The following is a 22,731-nucleotide window of genomic DNA, read 5'->3' on the forward strand; positions in this document are numbered from 1 at the left end:
ACCAAGCGGATGGGTAGTGGTGTGATGAGGGTAATGCGCTGATGCGCGATGATGTGTTTGTACGGATGATTGTACCACGCACAACTCGCCTATTCGAGTTGATAAAAAGTGCAAATAGGAGAAGCATATGAATGCACCCTGCATGCGCATTGCATTGCCGCATTCGTGCTTTCTATGTTTGTCCCACCTGCACGGGGGAAGACGTCCGTCCCCTCTTTGATAAGCGGATTCCCCGTGCACCTCATTTGTTTCACCCCTTTTTGTTACCAATTATTCGACCCTGGTTTAGTTGTATTAATTTCGAGTTTGTCTTATGATTTTCGATTTTGTTTGCCTATTTAATACTACTTTATATTTGTTCGTACCGGGCGAGCTCGCCCACGAAGAGACTGAAATGCGCAACTGCGGAAAAGAACACCCATGTGTGTTTATATGTGAACGCAAATACGCAAGTTTGTAGACCGTCATTTACATTTGTGCATAAGTGCACTTAAGGAATTTTACCAAAATGGATGTGACGCCCAGTGGTGAGGGGGTCTGCGGGACGCTTATATAATGCACGACATGACTTGGCCAAAATTGTGCCAAACATACATCACATACGTCACATACAACACATAGGTACAGATATATACACATTAAAAATTTTCCATTTCTGGGGAAAAAAAAAAAAATAATAAAAATAAAAATTCACATATGCTGTACCACCTTTATATACACACTGGATTTGTCCTTGCAGTACACCTTGCCACTGCCTCCCATCAGATGTTCCTGTGAACCGTTGCCTTTTGCGTTGGGGATTCACTCACAGTTACCTCCATGTAATTAACACTGCGTGCCTTTAAAATGGGCAATCCTATTTCCTCTATTATTTTGTTTAAAATATAAAGCCCTATTTCTTCTGTGGAGGAATGCTTGATAGGAATTTGCACACAGTCCCGTTTGGGGAAAGAATATTCGGAGTTATCTTCACATGTAATTTTGAAATTGTCCTTGACCTCTTGGATGTTTAGAACATCACTATGCATTGGCAAAATGAAATGATGATCCAGCTGTTTGCAAACTGTTCTTACTTTTTCTTTTAAAATGGAGAAGTCGATTACATATCCATCCTCCTGTATATTCCCCCTTACTTTTAAGGACACATTATAATTATGTCCATGCAAAGTTTCCCTAAATCCTTTAAACGCAATAAAGTGTGCGCAGTGGAACGAAAACAAAGGAGACTCCACTAGCAGTTCTGCTACCTGGTCACTGGGCTTAGCTGGATCGGGGTTCATGATGATGCTATACTTCACTTGTCCATGTGTTTTTTTGCGGTTTACTTTGTGCGGAGGGAGAATCGTTGCTGGTCAGCAAGCATGATTAGCAGGTGTGGTTGGCAAGCGTGATTTCCTTTGACTGAGGGTATAAATTGGTTAACTACGTGCAAGGTGATACTGGACTCGATGTAGATAAACGACCAAGGACAAGAAGCGCACTGATTTGTATGCACGTATATTTTGTATGGGAAATGAGAAGCACGACATGTGCCTCATTCCTGCGGCCAACAAGGGAACAATGTAGAAACGACGTTGATTCATTCCTTGCGGTGGATTAAATAATTCATCGTTACAGCAATTATTATTCCCTTAGCAACAACTCATTTTATATTAATACATAAAAAAAAAAAAATATACGATGTTGACTTATTTGGAAAAGTTCTCTTTAATCGACATGCCGCTTTAACATTCGTCAAACAATGTTGCTTAGGAAACTGAAACATTTTTGTAGTCTCATTTCCGTCCAGCATAAAAAAAAAAAAAAGAAAAAAAAAGTGAAAACTTAAAAAATTTGTTAAAATAATACGGTGAATTATGTTAGTTAATTAAACAAAAAGATTGGCAAAGTATCGTGCATCATTTAACCCCTTTTGGAATTGTTTCCAAAAGTAATGTAACGCACACGAAGGCAAATTAGTAAAAATGAGAAGAACAAATGGGAGATGTAGCTTATGGCGAGAACAAACTAACCATTGCGTCTGCATCTATTCCCTTTTTTACTGGGGGCAGGAAGGAGAATATATTAACATATATTACATAGCAGTGTACATGCAAGTGCGCACCGTTTCCTAACGCCCCACAATCTTGTGGTAAAAGATAAACGTGTGGATTTGATGTGCAACTATTCACATAGGCGCAAAAGATAACATAAAAATGAAACAGTGCTGAATAAAAGCACATAACAAATTAGAGGGGGAGACGGGGACGGGTAGGAAACAAAATCCACTCCGTATCACTAAACAACGGTAAAATGACATACGAATTTGTGTTGCGCACTAAGCGGTGTACACAATTTTAATGCAAAAAATATTACACATAAAAATTACAGTTAAAAAAGGGAAAAAATGAAAATTGTACACATGTGAATGCTCGACATACGGAGTGCAATGGTCCGTTTTTAAATGGTCCTGTTTTGGAGCACTTTGTACTTTTTGGATGATTTTAAGCCGGGGTCGCGGAGCAGCTGGACGCCATGCAGGTAATACTGCTTATCTTTTATGGTAAGGATAAATACGGTTTTGTTTTTTAGTAGTATTAAGACCTTGTTCTTGGGGGTTACTATTTTGAATGCCTGAGGGGTTAAAAGCGCATGTGTGTGTGGTCTGCATAAAGTTACATAATATGCAGGAGGGAAGGGTGGTGACCCCTTTGTCTAACTTTGCTCGTGGATGCGGAAGCATAGCCACTGAGGGAAACAATGTAAGTAAAGAATTATAAGAAAAAGCCATGGAGGGGTAATAAATCTCCCCCTCTTTCTTTTCCTTAACATTACTGTTAAGCTCATTTCGTATCATTACATTTTGCGTTTCCAGGATGATTATCCCTTTGATTCCAATATATGATGCACAACGGGATTTGTGGATTTCAATTTCCGCTCCGTTCAATTCCATGTCATTAATTGTGTCTTGGGGCAGTTCTTCTGTTTTTGTCAAATCGAGTAATTCATCCACGTAAATATTCCACATGTCATTTAGCTTCCTTGCATGATCATATGTCGTTCTATTCTCCGTTGTAACTTTATAGGTTGTATACTCATTCGATGAAAGGCCCACTTTATGTTGCTTCTGTTTCGAGTTTTTGCTAGCTCTTGTATTGTCTGCATATGTATTTTTTAAGCTGTCCTTAATGAATATTTTGCTCGGTGCATTTGCAGAGTTCCTCTGAAGGGGGTGTGGGGGAAGGAGGGAATGTGTGATGAAATTATGCTGAGTGGTCGCTGACACCAAAATGGTGTAAACAAGGAGGGAGTATTGGGTACATTAACAAACGGGCACACATACATGCCTTCCGCCGCGTCCATCATCTTTTACCCTCTCCGTTTCGCTATAGTCCACGCACAACGATCTTTCCGGAAGCCTGTTCAAAAAGGGATGACCTTGATCTTCTGATCGATTATTGGTGCACATTCTTTTGCTGTTACTCATGTGGGTGTTGCTAACATTGCGCTTGATATTGGGATACGAAACATCTTGTTTTGCATTTGAATTTGTATTCAAAGGGGGCACGTTCTGAGCATTATTACGAATCGATGCGGACGGCATATTTTTATTTGTCTTCTCATTTTTCTGAGTTAACTGCTTGGGATGGCTATTATTTGCGTCATTTCCACTTAAACGACTTACGTTTTTGTGAAACAATGAATAATTGGTATTATTATTGCCATTCGGCTTCCTTCTTTTGGAAGTTCCTCCTGATGTATCTTCTTCCATAGTTTATTCAGCTAGCTAGTATTCTTTTTTTAATGGGAGTTAGAAGCGTTAACCAGTCAAGCATACGTACTGGATTTACTTCCCCCTTTACACGAAATGTTTCAATGTAGGGGGGAAAATCAGTTCTCATATTTTTTCTCCCTATGTTGTGTTCCAATACTTGGGTAGATAACCTGTGTGGAATTGTGACAAACACGTTTGTACTTCTTTTTTTTTTTTTTGGTCGTCCTTTTCAAGTCTTTTTTTTTTTTTTTTTTTCTTTTTTTTCTTTTTTTTGCTAAGATCGCAAAGGGAAGTCACCAACACATGAGGCGTTAAAAAATGGAAGGTTGTAAAAATGGGAATTACACTAATCTATTTTTTTTTTTTCATCTGTCCGATTTGTAATGTAAAGGTGTATGTGAAAACCCTTAAATTCGATTCAACAAAATGAGTAATCACCAAGTGGAGCGCTTAACATAAGCTCGAAGCAGTTGTTATTAAAAATGCAGATGATGCGTGAAAAACGGTGAGTAAAAGGAGAAGGTACTAGTTTAACGCTGTAGCTGGTGTCTTACGTGCAACTACTCAGCGAGTGAGGGCAGTTTACACACACACAGCTTTTTCGGAGGCACGCAAACGTCTGTAGTGGTCATATAAACCAGCGTAGATGTAAATGCATGTGCTCATGCATATACACACATGGCCACACACAAGATAATAATTATGGGGGAAGGGCATAAAGTTTATATGCGATATAAAACTTAGTTACTCATTTTGGGGAGTTCCTACACAGGTACATCACAGGCGTCATACGGTATTACCCTTACACGGATGCGAAAAACAGGGTTACATTCGTTCGCACATTTCATGGTTCAGTCAGGGAAAGGACTTTCGTCCCAACATTGTACATACCGTTGATGGTACTTCAACAGGGGGGTAAGATGAGCGCATTGGTATGTGCCCTATTTACAAGAAGCTACAGTGACCCATTCTTTTTATTATCATGCCAGCAACACAAATGTATGGTTTATAACACCACATGCGTGGGAGTCACTAGGATGGTCAACAAACAGTTACGTGTCACATATGGGTGTTACGTATGGGCCTACACCGATACGCACAGTGAGTAATGTATTTCCCCTGTGTGTTCCTTTCGCATTTTAAAATGTACGCGTTTACTTTTTTTTTGTTTTTATTATTCTAAAAGAGCGCAGAAAAAAAAAAAAAATGTTTACATGCCTGAGTTGTATGCCAAAGGGAATACAGAACAAAAATTAAAATTGTGAAAAATTGCGAACCGTTAAGCAGCAAAATAAACACAAGTGGAAAAATTAAAAACAACGGACGGTAACAAAAAAAAAAAAAAATTGCGATGCGGAGAAGGGACTATTTGGAATGTGTCCATTAAGTGTAACAATGATAATCCAATTGTCGTTTATGCCATCCCCTTCGATGTTTCTGCTGTAACATGCGCAGGCATTGGGCAGGCTTTGTTTCCCATTAGGATAGGGCCAAAAGAAATATCCATTAAATGTAATTTCTTAACTGGGAGGTGATCAAAAAAATAGGTCCATTGTTACGTGTACATGTGGTGAAGGGTATTTTGTATAACATATGAGCATTCATACCTTTAAGTCGCTTTTATTGGTGCCAAGCTTAAATTTACCCTTACGCGGGGTGATATGTGGCTCAAGTAAGAGTGGCAAATATATGTTTTATGAATTATATATATGGCGCTTTCTAAAGCAGCAAAATTTATTTGATTTTTATACTTGTTCCAATTCCCTCCTGTGCCCCCTTTTGCTGCAAAGCACTTTTTGGTTTTTTTTTATGATGAAAAAAATATGCCCCTCGGGCAATTTATGCTTAACCCGCCCGGCGGCATCGTGTTTTTTAGCTCATGGGCAAATGGGGGGTATGTACATTATTTATATACGTTGTACTTGAAGGTACGGGCATGGGGGCTCCGTGCGGAGGTCAATAATAAAGCATATAAAGCTTAATACATGCGCTATATTGGATATGTACATAAATCCCTCAACGTATGGATTTAAAATATTTTCAAATTTGCCCATCTCATATTTTAAATTTAATTGTTTGTACAATTCACCATTTTGTAATTTTTTTTCTTTTAAATTTTTATCCTTCATGCAGTTTAAAGGGGGAAAAAAAAAAAAAAACAAAGGGATGTTGAGAGGGGGGATATCAACTACATAATATGCTTGCTTGCTTAGGTAAGCGTATTGTAGCCCTTATAAACCGACGTATGACAATATACCCCTGCACATGTATAGGTGTTATGCGTGTAGAACCTAATCATAGCAGTCACACGCAAAAGTACCTAAGTGGGCACGTATGCAACATAAGAACATGTGCATTTAAATACAAAATAGCCCCACACCCTGCGTGTTGCGAACCTTTAACGGGTTAAGAAAAAAAAAAAAAAAAAAAAAAAAAAAAAAGAGAAAGCAACTCCCGTCAAACATAATGAATACCCTACAAAGCAATGGAAACATCACCAAGATGGATTCAGGACAATTGAACGTAATCGACATAGATCAAAATATTTTCCTTAACAAGAATTCTTTCCCAGTACACGAATCATACAGTCAACATGATAATAAGACGGGCATAAACAGAAACATAAAAGATGTAAGCATATATAAAGAGATGTACGAAGAAAGTATTAAGAACCCAGAATTATTTTGGGGAAACATAGCAAAAAATAGTTTAAGGTGGTTTAAAATGTTCACCAAAGTATACATGGGAAATTTTAAAAAGGGCAACGTTAGCTGGTTTGTTAATGGCAAAATTAATGCATGTGATAATTGTGTAGATAGATGGGTTGAAAAACATCCAAATAAAACTGCAATAATATGGGAAAAAGATACACCAAATGATTATAAAAAAATAAGTTATCAAAAATTGTTGGAAAAGACCTGCAAAATTGCCAACCTATTAAAAATGTATGGAGTAAAGAAGCAAGATGTGGTCACCATATATTTACCCATGATCCCAGAAATTGTGTATACTATGCTAGCATGTGCTAGAATAGGTGCAATTCACAATGTCGTCTTTGCTGGGTATTCTGCAGGCAGTTTGTGTGATCGCATATTGGACTCCAAGTCCAGGGTATTAATTACAAGCGATTTTGGCATGAGAGGAGGTAAATTAACCAAGCTCAAGCAAATCGCGGATGCAGCTATGGACATGTGTGGCGATGCCATAAAAGTCTGCATCGTTTTTAAAAACAAAACAAAGATAAGTGATGCCAATAGGGCATACCTGGAAAGCACATCGAAAAGTAAGTTATACCATTCAACCAGCGTCGACTTGAAAGGTGCTGATAATTTTTTGGCACAGGGTAAAACGCGAGAGATAAATAGCAAGCAAAATGGCATGAACCAAAATGAGTACGAAGAACTGAACAAATGTGATAGTACGAAGAGCTACTTCAACTGTAAGCCTATTCTACAGGGGGGTAGTGCCTCCGCGTGTGCATCGCTGCTAGGGGAAGGCGATTGCGCCAATAACGGTAATTATGATAATTATAATAATCAGGATAATCGCGGCCATTGTGACCACCCGCAATGTAACTGGATGGAGACCAGCAACCACTGCAACGCCCTCACCGAGGACAGTACCAACAGCGATGGCACAAAATGTAAAGCGATACACACCCTGCATAAAAAAATATGCAAAAATAACAACCTAGGGAAGAACAATCCCAATTCAGATAAAACAGACTATAGTAAAGAAATTAGCAATGGACACCACAAATGCAGTCATGGAGGAGAGGGCACTAACAACATTGGAGACAAGAGCAGCCACTCCTTGGGGGCAGGGTCATGTCATTATATCAATTCATTGACGAGTAAATCTTGCGTGGGCACTTCAAAGGAGAGAATATCATTTGAAGGGAAAGGTTACTGTAGGAATGATTCCAACAAGAGCAATTTTGACGCGAGCATATGCACGTTAAAAGAAGGTCGAGATGTGGATGGTTCCGCGTTAATGAAAAACATGAGAGCGTATTGTCCAATAGAATATGTAGACAGTGAAGACTTCCTATGTTTATTGTACACATCTGGTTCGACTGGAAAACCCAAAGGTGTAGCGCATACCATGGCAGGGTATTTATTATATGCTTACACGACATGTAAGTATATATTTGATGTAACTCCGGATGATATTTTTGGGTGCGTTGCAGACATTGGGTGGGTAACTGGGCATACGTATGTTTTATATGGTCCCCTACTGAACGGAATAACCACGATATTATTTTCTTCCATTCCGACTTACCCAGATTGTGGTAGATATTGGAGTTTAATAGAAACGCATAAAGTTACGCAATTTTACACAGCACCTACAGCACTTAGAGCCTTAATGAAACATGGGGATTCATATATTGAAAAATATGACCTGTCGTCATGTCGAATTTTAGGGAGTGTAGGTGAACCCATAAATCCAGAGACATGGAGATGGTATTACAATATTGTTGGGAAAAAAAAATGTGTAATTGTGGACACCTATTGGCAAACAGAAACGGGAGGAATTGTCATTGCACCGATACCCAATTTATTTAAAATGAAACCTGGATGTGCCACTCTTCCATTTTTCGGTGTCCAATTAGAAATTTTAGATTCTAAAACGTTAGAACCTTTGAATGGTCCTAATGTTTGTGGCTTGTTATGTATCAAGAGTCCATGGCCAGGCATGCTCAGAACTGTGTATGGGAATCATAACAGGTTAGTAAAAACTTATTTTTCTTCCTGTCCAAATTATTATTTTACTGGTGATGGTGCATATAGAGATGAAGATGGGTATTACTGGATTTCTGGCCGCATTGATGATACTTTAAATGTGTCTGGTCATCGATTAGGAGCAGCAGAAATTGAGCATGCCTTGGTGCAACACTCCTGCATCGCGGAGGCAGCCGTTGTTTCGTTCCGTCATGTGGTCAAGGGGGAAGGTATTCTTTGCTTCGTCGTTAGAAAGATATGTGCCTCTAAAAAATTGGGACAGTTGGAGGGGGTTGAAGCCAAGGGAACACTTGACCAATGCGTTGACCGCAAGGGTAACACAAAAAATGTGAATCCCCATTCAACATCCACTTCCAATTTGGCGGAAATGGACACCATGAAGGTTAGTTACACGGATGACAAAATTATAGAAGAATTAAAATTTTACGTTAGACGAGCCATAGGGCCTATCGCCACCCCAGATCTCATTTGCATAGTGCCTGATTTGCCTAAAACCAGAAGTGGAAAAATCATTAGAAGAATATTAAGATGCATAGCAAATGGGGTAAACGATTTTGGGGATATTACCTCCGTTGCCAATTATGAAGTTATCGACATTATTGTTAACAAGTTTAGGGATTCCAAGTTGAAATTCCAGTCAGGGATGTAACATTACAGTTCATATCACCTGGAGTATTGCCTATATAATTTTATTTTATTTTTTTTATATATTTTTTTTTTATTTCTCCTCTCGAGAAAAAGCTCTGGTCATGTTGTCTTTTGCGTGTACATATATACGCGGAACATTCGGATCAGCTCAAAAAGTTTTTAACCCGCACGTATAGTAGGGATGCTGTGCCACCTATTCAAGGGAGTATTTACAAGATTGAGTAAAAACCCGGATGGATGCTTCTACCGATTATAGGTAGTAGTAAAGTGTACCATTGCTTAATTTGTTTGCTGTCGCTTGATGAGCGGTGCCTTCTTATGCATGTATGGATTTGTGGACGTCAAACCATGTGCACATCCTCCGCGAGCAGTGTTCCCGTGTGGGGCCTTACCAATTTGTCGCTAGGATGAGAGATGTTGTAACAGCGCCAAGGAGGCAGCAAAACAGATGGATGTTATAATCATATTGTTACTTGTGCACAACCATTTTACCCTCTCCTTTTTATGTGCTACATGCATGATCTGATTATCCTTTTTTTTTTTTTTTTTTTTAACAAATATTATATTTGTCGATTTTATGAAGACTAAAGTGTGCGTAGATTGATTCTACGTCTTTTTTATTTTCCCTTGCGGGGTTTTATTTATATTAAAATTATACCATGTTGTGTTAAATGCTTTGTCCCAGTTAAGCGGCCTTTCAAAAAAAATGGAGGAGGCATGGCCATATATGTGTATGTGCCATGTGGAGTTATAAAAGCTAACGGACTTTTCTACGGTACCTACATGCAAGGTCAATGTGTCATTTCCCACAAAGTGAGGTTACCACTAACATGTTAGTATAAAACCATCCCCACACCTTCTTCACATTTAACGCATGAATTGGACGGATGCACCAAATGGGTGAGAAGTGCAATTAAAATGCTTTAAACCGATTAAGGGGGTGGAAATTGCTCGCCATACGGGAGCACACACAGTCAGAAGCCTATCATATGAATTGCCAACGCGGTTGCCATGAGTGCGCCTAAAAGCAGCACACAGTGCAAAACCCTCTATGGAGTAACAAAATTTACCCTATCAAACGTTGAACCACATTACACCTTTAAGCAATGCTCCAATTATAATCCCAACGAAAATGATATATTGAGACAGGCCAAATTAGAATAACGCCTTTTCTACAATTATTCGCACAATTGTGCCATTTTTAAATGGGTCAATGGTCTTAGGGATTACAATGCGTCACGCTTTCACCGTGTATACACCATTTCGTTATTTCTTTATTTTAAACCTTATTCGTGTCGACCTTTGTAACAAAGCGCTTTTCTTATTAGGGAGAGGGTAGGACCATTTTCCTGAGCAAATTCTCTTGGGTACCAAACTGCACAAGAACGGGTCATTTCCCTCCTGTTCACTGTTTCCGAACTAATTTTTTTTCCTAATTTAAAAAAAGCATCTAATATTAACCATTTTATTATTATATGTTTAAAATAAATAATAAGACATTAAAAAAAGAAAAAGAGAGAGAGAGAAAAAAGGTTTAATTAAAATATTATTTATTTAAAAATCACATATTATATACACAAACATAAGCACGCATATACAAACATGTATGTATATACCTTTGGAAATAACTTCCAAATTTTCACATAAAACATATATATTATATTTTCCCCTTTTTTTTTAAATTTTCGCCATTATATTATGGCTATTTGACAGAGGTATATCCTGTTAACGTTTAAACGCTTTTCTTTTTACACGTAAAAATGTGTCAGTACATGAAAAGATAAAAAAAAAAAAAAAAAAAAAAAAAACAACTGTGTACATGCACGGATGTATATAAATGAATGTATGAGCATAAATGTTGAAGCACAAATAAGTAAAAATAAATGTGCACAGAAACATGCATACACCAACGAGTAGTCATAAAAATGGGGAAATGCAATTCTTACAAAATTGGTTCAGAAGTGAAACGTGCGCGAGCGCGTGTGTGTTTTTTTGGGGTATGCAGGTACGCCCAGCCAGAAAGTCATGAGTCCACATATGGACCTACACATGATAATGCGCCGGAAGGCCAAGGGTGTGCGAGCATATGCATAACACTGGCGAGGATGGGGAAAGCACACAGATGCTGCGTGTGCTACCGCTGGGTGTGTATTGGTAGGCACGGGCATTTACACACATGCAAGGTTGCATATGCGTATATAATAATATATATGTATATATATATTTACGTGCACACTTGCCACAAGCAGGAGGTTCACATTGTCTCTGCTCCCAGTGTAGCATATATAACACCACTTCTATATACCAAGGAAATTTAGATGCACACCTGAAAATGGTATGTACTAGTAGGTATACATTCTTAGGCCTTTCTGGTGAGATAGATCGGTTTTTCAAACGAGTTAAAAATAGTAGCGCGTGTACGTGTGTATGGAGTTTTGCGTGGGCATATATGTATGCACAGATGGGTGAGGGGGCAACCATCTATACATATCTGCACGTGTGCATGCGGGAGGTTATAAATTAAACCGCGTGCTCAAATCGCTCAACATGTCGTTGGGGATGGGGGAGGAAAGGGAGTCGCTCGTGGAGCTGTAAATTCCCTTCCATTGGGTGGGGTACTTCTGCTTCATGGTAGCTAAAAATTGGTGAAAAAAATTGTTCACATCCTGAGATACGTACTTGTACTTAAGTATGATATAAGCAATTTCCTGTAAGTTTTCTGCAGCTATATCTAGATTTAGGTAGAGCGTTTCCAAAATAGCTTTGAGTGAATTAATTTTTTCATTTTCCTGTGTGCCATGTGACATAATTTTTAACCAGGTTTTTAAAAACTGGGGGAAATAAAAAATAATTTTCTTGGGATAGGTAGAGGACAGCCTGCCTAAAGTGATGCATATATTTTGTAGTAAGCAACCGTGATACTTTGAATTTTGGCAAATGTAAATAAGCTGTTTAATTATTTCATCCACGTACACCTCCATGTACTGTGGGTTGATGTGTATGCTAATTTCTCCAATGGCCCAGCTGGCATTATTCGACACCGGGGTGGAAGGGTGCGCAATGTGTGCAATGAGAAAGGGGATAATGTCATTCAAGTAGGGTATTAAATATTGGGCACAAAATCGGGAAATGTCTCCTATGAGGGCAAAATTTGATTGTAGTATGCCAAAATTTAAAAAATGTTTCGCCAATTCGGTGCGTTCATCATTTTCTTCCTCCTTGCCAATTCCTATTCTTCCATTTTTAACGGCCGATGATGAAGTGGGGTTTCCATCCGGGGAGAAGACCATCTTGTTGAACCCCTGGTTCATTATTAGCTTGTTATTTAGTACCCCATCAAATTTGATATTCTCAAACTTTAGGCAATATTTATGTACAAGCGGGATAAAATTATACTCATTTTCGCTTATAATGTTCATAATGTTCGAATTAATAACACTTAAAATTCTGGACAATAAATCAAAGCTGCATTCAATAAGGTCTTTTTTCTTGGAGGGAGAAATGGAATCGATATCTTTCAGCGCAGTAAAGTAATCATCATTATTAATTTTGTAATAAGCTAGCAATTCACTTGCCGTCAAGGATATATTATTCCGATTAACGATAAATGAATTTGTATTGCCTGCCTTTTTACTGTAGTAATATTTTATCTCTTCCTCTAAATCTATGTATAGTAGAACCAAAAATTTAATACATGTCCTTATGACATTTTTTGCATATTTTAAAAAATCTTTGCCATAGGCACTAGTAATGCAGGACATGCATTCCATTAGGGCTATGATGTATGGGCTACTTATGCGTATGCTGTTCCACTTGGATAATATCGAATTCACAATTTCGTGGGCCAATTCGTTATTCTCTTTGACTATATTCACACTGTCAATCAATGTGCCTACGACATCAAAGAGGATGAAATAATTCTTAGCTTGATATATTTGAAATGCCTGCTGAATGGTGTGGACAATTTCGTGCAGATAGTTGTTAAGTAAATCTAACGCGTCTTCTTCTAAATTGGCAAAGGAGGAGCAAGCTGCTTCTTGTACCCTTTTGTTTGTATCCAAAATCCTTTTTAACAGATTTAACAAAACTGGTTCAAACCATTTATCGCAATTGTCTGGGTGACATATCCATGATGAAAATCTTGTTACGCACCAACAGGAGATACTCCTCGCTAAAGGTTTTTCATCGTTTAACAATTTTATCAAATATTCTAACACTTTGGGGATAAATGGAGAAAGGCTATACATGCAACCTTTCGCTATGGCACCTAGGGTTAGTACTGCACTTTCCCTTATGTTCCATTTATCACTCATTAGTTTCTCTTCTATGTGTGGTAAGATGAACTCCAATATTTCGTCATTATACACATTGGATAAGTAGTCGAGACATAAAGCAGCTCCTTTCCTCACAGTCCAATCATTACCCCATGTCCTGGCCGTCATGTCGTCATTCTTTTCATCCTCATCATCAGTATAGTCATGCATACCATTATCATTATTTGCTTGATCCCCTGTTTGCATCATTCCACCTCCTGCTGCGTTGCTCCTTCCAAAGCTATTTACATTGTTACTATTCATACTTCCATTTCGGGCGTTACTCCCCATGTGTGTATGACTATCACTGTTGCTATTCATTTTGTTTATTTTCATTTCATCCTGCACCTGCTGTGCATTCATGTCGTTATTTTTATTACTATTGTTATACATTTCTGGGCATATATCCTGGATCAAGTCAGGTACATTCGCATTATCATTTTGGAAGTGCGATTCATCCATGGTTAAATAATCCCACTTAGTATACACTGTGTTGTCCACTAATATTTTACACAAATAAGGCAAATAATTTTTTAATGTTTTCAAAGCTTCATTTCGTAATTCGTTTATATTCTTATACACATTCTCGTCTATATAATTATCTACTTTGTTTATGTCATTTGACTTGCTATTATTATTATAGTTGGAGTAAGCAATGTAGCTTCTATCTTTAATAAAAACCGGCCAGAACTCCAGGGCTTCTAACTGAACCTTCCTGTCACATGAATTTGTTGCATTTACCATAAATTGTATGATGGCATCTAGGTTGTTAAATATAGAGGAGTACCTTGTGTCCGTTATTATGGTCATGCAGGTGACTACTATTTTTAAAATTTGCGTGTCCTCCTCGGAGGCTAGAAATCCTAGGCTTTCCCATAATTGCGCAAAATAATCATTGAACACACCATTGGTTGTGAAGCAAGATGACGTTATAAACAAATCTAGACATTCGGCGGCATATTTTTTTTTTATGCTTTTTTCTTGTGGGGAACAATATGCAAATAGTTTTTGTAACAATTGGGTCTTACAAAATTGGAAGAAAAAAGAATCTGCATTTTTCCTATTCATTAATTCGTCCTCAATTATAATTATGATCGCACGGAACGCTCCATCCACTACATCATTATTCCCGCGTTCAATTAGTAGTAATAAATTGTATAATGCTTCTGGCCATTTATCTATCCCTTCGTATTTTGTCAATATGGTGGTTATTACAGAACCTGCAGTGTTCCTTATTTCTTTGATTTCATCTTCTACTGATTTGAAAATTTCGTTCTTTATTATTTTTAAAATTTCGTTATTTAAAAATTTATTTTTTGAGTTTATATAATTCTTTAATAACAACCCTGCTACTTGCCTCACATCATTATTCTCCTGTTTGTTCATGAAAATGTGCAGTTGATACAAAGCTGCATCTGCTACATTTTCGTTTAAATCCTTCAAAACCTTGGTCACCTCTATTTGGACACTATTATTCGAACTGTTGCACGAGGACTCGAGCGCCTGTATAATGGTTTTGTATATCTTCTCGTTTGGCTTCCATTCCATGTACGAATTGTTATTATCGAAACAGCTGTTATGCATTTTCTTGCATTCACATGTACGTTGATTCGCGATGGAGTTGCGGCCGGGGGAATTGAGAGCGGTGGTAAGAACTTATATATATATTCACCACGTTGTACGTATATGCTTTTACATATATTTACGCACGGTTATATATATAAACACACGCATATCCGCTTATATGCGCATGGTATGTACACACCTATACACGCACTTTTACACGTACGCGCATATTTTTTTTTTTAACAAATGGGGTCATAACACAGAACAAACGTATGAAGGGTGGAGAAGTGGGCACGCAAAAATGTAAGGAAGCACAGAGCAAAAAATGTAAAGACGTAAAAGTGTAAAGACGTAAAAGTGTAAAGACGTAAAAGTGTAAAGACGTAAAAGTGTAAAGACGTAAAAGTGTAAAGACGTAAAAGTGTAAAGACGTAAACATGTAATGACGTAAACATGTAATGACGTAAAAATGTAAAGACGTAAAAATGCAAAAATGTAAAAACGCAAAGACGAAAAACTTGTAAATTTTCACAATATTTAAAAAATAACACAGCAGCATGCACACATGAATGGGCAAACCACGGACATACAAGTGGGAAAATTAATTAAATTAACAATCTAATTACAAGTGTGTACATATATATATATATATATATATATATATGTAGAAGCACACATGTACGCATACACATATAGGCACACGCATGTACATTTTCAGGCATAAATTTGGGCATACATTAAATGGGTACACATATGTATGCCTATAAATGGCTGCAAGTCCAACAAATGGGGTCATAACACAGAACAAACGTATGAAGGGTGGAGAAGTGGGCACGCAAAAATGTAAGGAAGCACAGAGCAAAAAATGTAAAGACGTAAAAGTGTAAAGACGTAAAAGTGTAAAGACGTAAAAGTGTAAAGACGTAAAAGTGTAAAGACGTAAAAGTGTAAAGACGTAAACATGTAATGACGTAAACATGTAATGACGTAAAAATGTAAAGACGTAAAAATGCAAAAATGTAAAAACGCAAAGACGAAAAACTTGTAAATTTTCACAATATTTAAAAAATAACACAGCAGCATGCACACATGAATGGGCAAACCACGGACATACAAGTGGGAAAATTAATTAAATTAACAATCTAATTACAAGTGTGTACATATATATATATATATATATATATGTAGAAGCACACATGTACGCATACACATATAGGCACACGCATGTACATTTTCAGGCATAAATTTGGGCATACATTAAATGGGTACACATATGTATGCCTATAAATGGCTGCAAGTCCTTTTAATTTTGTTTATGTTGTGGGCCAAACAGACGCAAGGGGGAGGGAGGAATACAAATTTCAAAATTAAATCTAAAAAAATATGAAACGCAATGGGCACATGGGGAAAATCGCAGAATAAAAAAAACGAAACATGAATGGTACAAATGAAGGGCACAAAACAGGGGAAACAAAATATTAGGCACAAAACAGAGGGTATAAAATGCAAGTCGCAGAATATACGGCGCAGAATTTGCGGCGCGCAATGAAAGGAGCAAAGCACAGAGCAAGCCGAGGGACTCGTCACATGAATTTATGTACGGAATGCATTTCTACGCAAGGCGCTCAGCGTGCAATGGTGGGGGGATACACGCTACGCAAATACACGTTGCACATACTCACTCGCATACGCACATGTGCGTTCGCTTGCTTGTCACTGGCTCGGGCATACGCGTGTGGCCCACTATAAAAGGAATGGCACATGAACTACTTCGCTGCTGTGCGGGGGAAAGTCAAGCGTAACACTATTACGCATATGGGCTATGCATAAATGCTACATATAAAAAAATATCTGTCACACGTACATGGATGCATATATTGGCGTGTACAAATAAACATTTCTGCATATAATTTCTATAAGATTATGAAAATTTTAATTAAAACTTGAAATTGTGAAAAAAAAAAAAATGAAAAAAATTTTAAAATAATAAAAAAAAAAATTAAATAAGAAAAACACACGCACAAGGAGGGGTGGGGGGAGGGACGTGATATGTAAATGTAGCAAATATAAATACTGCATATACATAATAATTATGTAATCAAATTAATTTACAATAATGGAAGAGGCGCTTGCAATAAATATCGATGAAAAATCAACACTAAAATTTGAAAATGTATAATTATATGCGCGGCGGGGAAGGAAGTTACATAAGCGCATTATGCACATATATAGTGTTTATATAAATGTGATAATATATATTTGCATAGCCTGCGTGCGCACTTATATCACATGAGCACAAGTGTACACTTAAGAAAGCAGGTGTTTACACGTATACAACGTACATTAACCATACGACGCATACGTGACGAATGCCATCATACCATGCATACGTGCGCTCGTTGTATGCAGGTATGGGGAAGTTGCTATTCGCTGACTTGGCGTTCAAACAGAAGCAAGGGGTGAAAAAGTTCTGACATGTTATTTAAGCAGTGTATGCTTATTTTGGAATGCGTGCTGCTATACGCGTACAGCTCATACGTATACATCCTGTACGACGTACTTATATATACTACGCATATATGTATAATATATGCCTTACTCTGGCGCATTTAAAGGGGGAAAAAAAAAGGTACGGCTGACGTTTCCCTAAATTCAAAACCTTTGCTAAAATAAAACAAAATTACGCGTTTTATTTGCCGGCTAGGGAAAAACACTCACACAATTTTAATGCATTTAAATTTGCTAAATGGCACTCTCGTTATGCTCACTACATATAATATACTTTATATATGTTTGGGATGTTACGTGTAGGTTAAACTGCCAAATGAGCAAAAATGCTAAAATGGCGAAATGTGCTCGGTAGGCCAGGGATTTGTGGAATATTTTTTAATTTGCGCAATTCGTTCGCTGCTTTAATTTTTTCCTTTTATAGAGCCCAATCCACTTTTGCATTCATAAGTCGTGAAAAAAATGTTCATATGGAAAAATAAACGCATAAAAAAAGTATATGCATGTTATACGTATGTTATTATATATATATGTATAATGTACAAAAATATTACTTTATGCCCATTTTGCACTGTTATATATGCATATACCTTACTCTAACGTCGTGGAAATAAACAGTGATGCACGGTAAGGTGAAAAAAAGGGAAAGCTTGCTTTGCTTTAAAAGGAGCTCTCACAAACATATATATATTTTTCTAAGCACTATACATATATATAGCATTGCGTTCTCTACCCTAATGATAAAATTAAAAAATTGGATAAAGAATTTGCTTGAAGGGAAGCGGCATGGCAATGCCATTACATATACTAATTTATAATATATGATACTGTATATACCGCCGCGCATGTGATATAGGGTGCCCACTGGGAATTATATACCAATTGGGGTTTAGGGGGGCGAAAACAAACAGGGGGGTGCGGCATTTTGCATTTTAGTTCGGATGGCCATGCCAAGGTGTTCTTCGCGTGGCACCCTAGGTGCATATAAAATACGCTGTTGGTGAACGAACTATGTTACGCATACGCATTAGTCGAGCAGCCCTGTAATTTGCTTGATCTACCTGTACCGCGCAGTTTCCACAAAAAGGCAATATATATATATATAGCATGCTAACATTACAAACATTCTAACGCGCCAACATTCTAAATAGCAATATGGTTAGTAACAAATGGATTACCCACGTTCTCATTTGCATAATTATATTGATCAAATTTCCTTGGCGTGTTAGAGTCATGAACACAATAACGGCTTCTTTGAAAGAATAAAAAGCTATATATGGGAGTAAAACTATGCCTTCTTTCTAAATAAAAGAAAAATACCCTGCACATTGCATTCCTTTCTGGAGCATAATTTAAGAACAACCTTATGTGGAAAGATGCGGGGAAAATAAAAGTTCGTTTTGTATATAGTAATTTCCTTTCCTTGACTTTAGGACAAATGGGGGCCACTTTATGTAGGGCGAGGCGAACTTTTTTACTGCAAAGAGGCGAATAGACGTTCCTAGAATCACCTTGGCGTCTACTAAGAGTTGACAAAAAGAAAAAGTCCTTGTATGACTCTCCTAAGAAAAGAATGATGACATGATTATATATTTCTTTCTGGTCATTGTACATTGTTACAAAGGCAAATTGGCAACAATCGTAATAACGGTTACACTTTTATAGGCGTTCCTTTTTTATTCGTTTGTGCTTGGGTACGTAGAAATGATGCAAATGACTGTGGATGGGGGGAGCAATGCGCATATATGTCTATACATATGTTATACCTATACGCCTTGCGCCCCCCAATGAACCAATGTATATTAAAATACCCTCTAGTTAATAGAGTTTTCCACTACATATTTCCCGCACACATTTTAAGGCACAAATGTTGTCAGAAGCAGAGCGGCTTAAAATTATTAAGACCGCATTACTGTGAGGGGAAACCAAATTGTAACTCTCCTATTTTACGATCCGTTTTTTTTTTTTTTTTTTTGCAAAAGTGCTAACCGCGTCTGAGGAAATTCACTGCGCAGTGTCGTAATTTTGTACACCCGCTCACTTAGAATAGAACTCCTCACGGCATCAGTTGTGTCATTATTCCCCAATTATTATTATTACGACGCGTATATGTTTTATCTCATGCGTTCATATGGCACACTTCAAAATGTGCAGTATGCGCACCTAGATTGAAGTTACCCATATTGTTACTACATTTTGGTGGGTGGGGGAAAAAATTACAAAAAAAATAACACATCAATGTGAGCTAATTGTGCACAGGCAAACGGTAAGGCACAATGATAAATAAGTGGTAAAAAAAAAAAAAAAAAAAAAACAGAAGGGGAGGGAGTGCTAACTGAACCGTCCTCAACCCCCTTCAACGGGAAAGGAACAATTTTCGAGCAATAATTGCACCTAAAGGAAAGCATCGTCCGCCAACATTTTAAGGGCATTGGTCAAGGTCGATGACATTATTTGATTTAGTTTTAAAAAGTTCAGCTGGTCTTCATTCTCATAATTTTTTTCTACTTTCGTGCCGTGTGTGTCATCTGGGGGTATCTTATTGTCCGCAGATACGTTTGCCGTACTGGCGAGCTTTTTGAGCTCTTCGTTTTTTTTCACGAGTTTTGTTTTCGAGGGTTCCTTTAAGGGTGCTTTTTCGGGCATCCTTTGCGTTTCCCTTGGCCACATCTCGTCTTTGTCCGCAGCGGGTGGTGAAGACACATGAGACCTCCTTAGTTTGTGCTCCTCACCGCGAAATGCACTCTCAGACATGTCATTTGAGTCGCACGACATTTGTGTGTCTTCATAGGGGGTATCTGTTTCAGTGTGTGTGTTGCTATTTGGACGGTCGTCCTCAAATGTGTTCATCTGCGAGTCATTTGGTTTAGTCTCTCCCTTGACGTCGTCCACTTTGTCTTCCTTAATCTGCTCCACGTCATCCTCGTTAACGTCTTCCTTAACACCTTTCCTAATGGACTCCTCCTTCTGTTCGGCACGCCAATGGCCCCCCTCGTGCATATAGTAGGTCATCACCTTCTCGGGTAGGGAATACATGGGCTTCATATTTCTGATAATGTCCCTGTTGCTATTTTGGGTCCTGTATTTGTACGATTTGTCAATGTTCTTATCAAAATGGACTTTTACGTGCACATTTTTTATCAAATTGGTTGCTGACGGCAGCTGCAAAATGGGCGGGTCAATCTTTGCATTTTCGGGATTCATCATAGGGGCATTTACAAAACTAATACCACCTATACCATCAATGGCCCCCAGGGTGAAGGCCCTTTTTTTCTTTTGGGAAATATATTCATTGTACTTTCTTAAATCGGCATTTCTTTCATAGATATTTTGTTCCTCTTTAATTTGTTTATCGAATTGGCTTTCTAAAACCTGCTGCATGTAAAGGACCTTGTTGTCCTTTTTGTTTTTCACTTTTTCCTCTGCGCAACTTATTTCGTCGTCATTCATTTTGTGCGGATGACTTTTTTCTTCAGGTGCGTCCATTCTGTGTAAATGTCTTTCATTAGATATGTTCTTTTTTTTTTTTTTTTTTTTTGGGAAACACCTTTATTCCGGTATGTTCATCTTTTTTTTTTTTGTTTTTAAATTGGTAAACTTCCTCCCTTTTCGAAAGTCTTAAGTTCGCGTCTGCGCGTGTGCAGGCAAGCACAAAACCACCTACACAGATATACGTGCATATATATATATATATGCATACACACATATACCAATCCATAAGGCTCTTTTTTTTTCAGTGGAATAATTCCTGAGCTGCTGTGTCGTTATGACGGGGGTTTTCTTCACAGCTTTCTGACCTCCCCTTGTTCCTAAACCTACATTAATTTATTTACATCATGCGCATGTGTGCGACATATGTGTGTAAATTATTTCATGCACTATCTTCCAAATTGTTTTTTTATCACTCCTTTTTGTGCCCTAGTAGGAATTCATCCTCCTCTACAAAATACTTTGCGCACACTGGAAAGTGGGTCTACTGAAATGTGCTGCCCTGTATAGCGTCATTTTGTAAACATCGCATGTTACACGAGGGCAAAGCGCAAGGAAAAAATAGCGCTAGGTCAAATTGCACATCGTCAAAATGTGCTGAGTCCATGTGTACAGGTGTGCCAAAATGTTGCTCAAAATAATGCCATACTTTGTCAGAACGCATTCGTAAGAGAGAAAAAAAAAAAGGAAAATGTTGTCCCCGCGTGTGTGGTGTGTTCTCTTGTGTATCACTCTACATAATGAATAAACTTTAAGAGTAACATATAGGACTCTTTTTATTAAGCAAACTATAGAAAAAGGAAACGGAATGTCAACATGTGTCCTTTAAAGCAACTTGTAACATTGCCCATGTTGTTATTTTTTCTCCACTTTATCGCCGCAAATGTAAACGCGTTTGTTTTTTGTTTTTTTTGCATGTATTTTTCTTCTGGGTTATGCACTCCTATGAAGAAGGGTTCTTTATATCCTAATAGGTGAATCAACCAGGCAAAAATGCTTGTGCACATGCGCATGTATACAACATGAACACATGGTTATGGGGGTATGCCTGTTCAATTGGTAAGTGCTATACCTTAAGCTCCCTGAACTTTACTTTTTCTCATTGCACATAAGAAGGCACATTAACGTGCAAGGAAAAAAAAAAAAAAAAAAAAAAAAAAGGTGGTATTTGTAAAATATTATATAATAAGAAAACTCAACATCCCCTTTTTGATACAAATAAAAACAGCCATTTTATAATTCCTACGCGCAATAATTGTTCACTTCAACTTATTAGTATACTGATAGGCTCATCCCCCTATGTACATTGTTGCCAAGCAAAGCCGTGTACCTTCTTATATTGTATAAAATCACCATGAGCGGAAAAAAAACAGCCTTAGTTGTAGTGGTAAGAGATTGTCATTTGGTTCTGTGTCGATAAATGTGGGCTTGTAGAATGACTGTGTGCGTACCTACTTTTATTAGCACGCCCCTTCGTGCACATTTGGGATGATAGCCCTGACGAACTCGTCACCTTTTGTCAAAGATCCCCCCTCTTATTTCATCATGACTCACTTTTTTTTTTTTTTTTGACCATTGTTTGCTCCAAAGGCATCAGGATCGGAGGATGTGGAATATATTACAACAGTCGATGTGCTAAGGAGAGCTAGTAAGGAAAAAGTTCCACATGTGTGAGCTCGCCGCAACATCTATGTTTATTATGTGTTGCAAA

The 22,731-nt window shown here is 37.7% G+C and overlaps 5 protein-coding genes across 5 annotated transcripts; 1 reads left to right on the forward strand and 4 right to left on the reverse strand.

The window, feature by feature from the left end:
* Positions 1–761: 761 nt before the first annotated feature.
* AK88_05172 (uncharacterized protein) lies at positions 762–1,280 on the reverse strand (the record flags this gene model as incomplete). The annotated part of the gene is made up of 1 exon (XM_012482774.1): positions 762–1,280. One exon carries the CDS (start codon positions 1,278–1,280, stop codon positions 762–764), a length of 519 nt encoding a protein of 172 aa, XP_012338197.1.
* Positions 1,281–2,439: 1,159 nt separating this feature from the next.
* AK88_05173 (uncharacterized protein) lies at positions 2,440–3,751 on the reverse strand (the record flags this gene model as incomplete). Its single annotated transcript, XM_012482775.1, has 3 exons — positions 2,440–2,613; positions 2,840–3,202; positions 3,353–3,751. 3 exons carry the CDS (start codon positions 3,749–3,751, stop codon positions 2,440–2,442), a joined length of 936 nt encoding a protein of 311 aa, XP_012338198.1.
* A 2,469-nt stretch (positions 3,752–6,220) lies between these two features.
* AK88_05174 (uncharacterized protein) lies at positions 6,221–9,145 on the forward strand (the record flags this gene model as incomplete). The annotated part of the gene is made up of 1 exon (XM_012482776.1): positions 6,221–9,145. The coding sequence occupies one exon, from the start codon at positions 6,221–6,223 to the stop codon at positions 9,143–9,145; it is 2,925 nt and encodes a 974-aa protein (XP_012338199.1).
* A 2,512-nt stretch (positions 9,146–11,657) lies between these two features.
* On the reverse strand, positions 11,658–15,041 carry AK88_05175 (uncharacterized protein; the record flags this gene model as incomplete). The annotated part of the gene is made up of 1 exon (XM_012482777.1): positions 11,658–15,041. One exon carries the CDS (start codon positions 15,039–15,041, stop codon positions 11,658–11,660), a length of 3,384 nt encoding a protein of 1,127 aa, XP_012338200.1.
* Positions 15,042–19,925: 4,884 nt separating this feature from the next.
* Positions 19,926–20,981, reverse strand: AK88_05176 (uncharacterized protein; the record flags this gene model as incomplete). Its single annotated transcript, XM_012482778.1, has 1 exon — positions 19,926–20,981. One exon carries the CDS (start codon positions 20,979–20,981, stop codon positions 19,926–19,928), a length of 1,056 nt encoding a protein of 351 aa, XP_012338201.1.
* Between the last annotated feature and the right edge of the window lie 1,750 nt (positions 20,982–22,731).

Source organism: Plasmodium fragile (genome assembly GCF_000956335.1).
Source record: "Plasmodium fragile strain nilgiri unplaced genomic scaffold supercont1.99, whole genome shotgun sequence".
Lineage (NCBI taxonomy): Eukaryota > Apicomplexa > Aconoidasida > Haemosporida > Plasmodiidae > Plasmodium > Plasmodium fragile.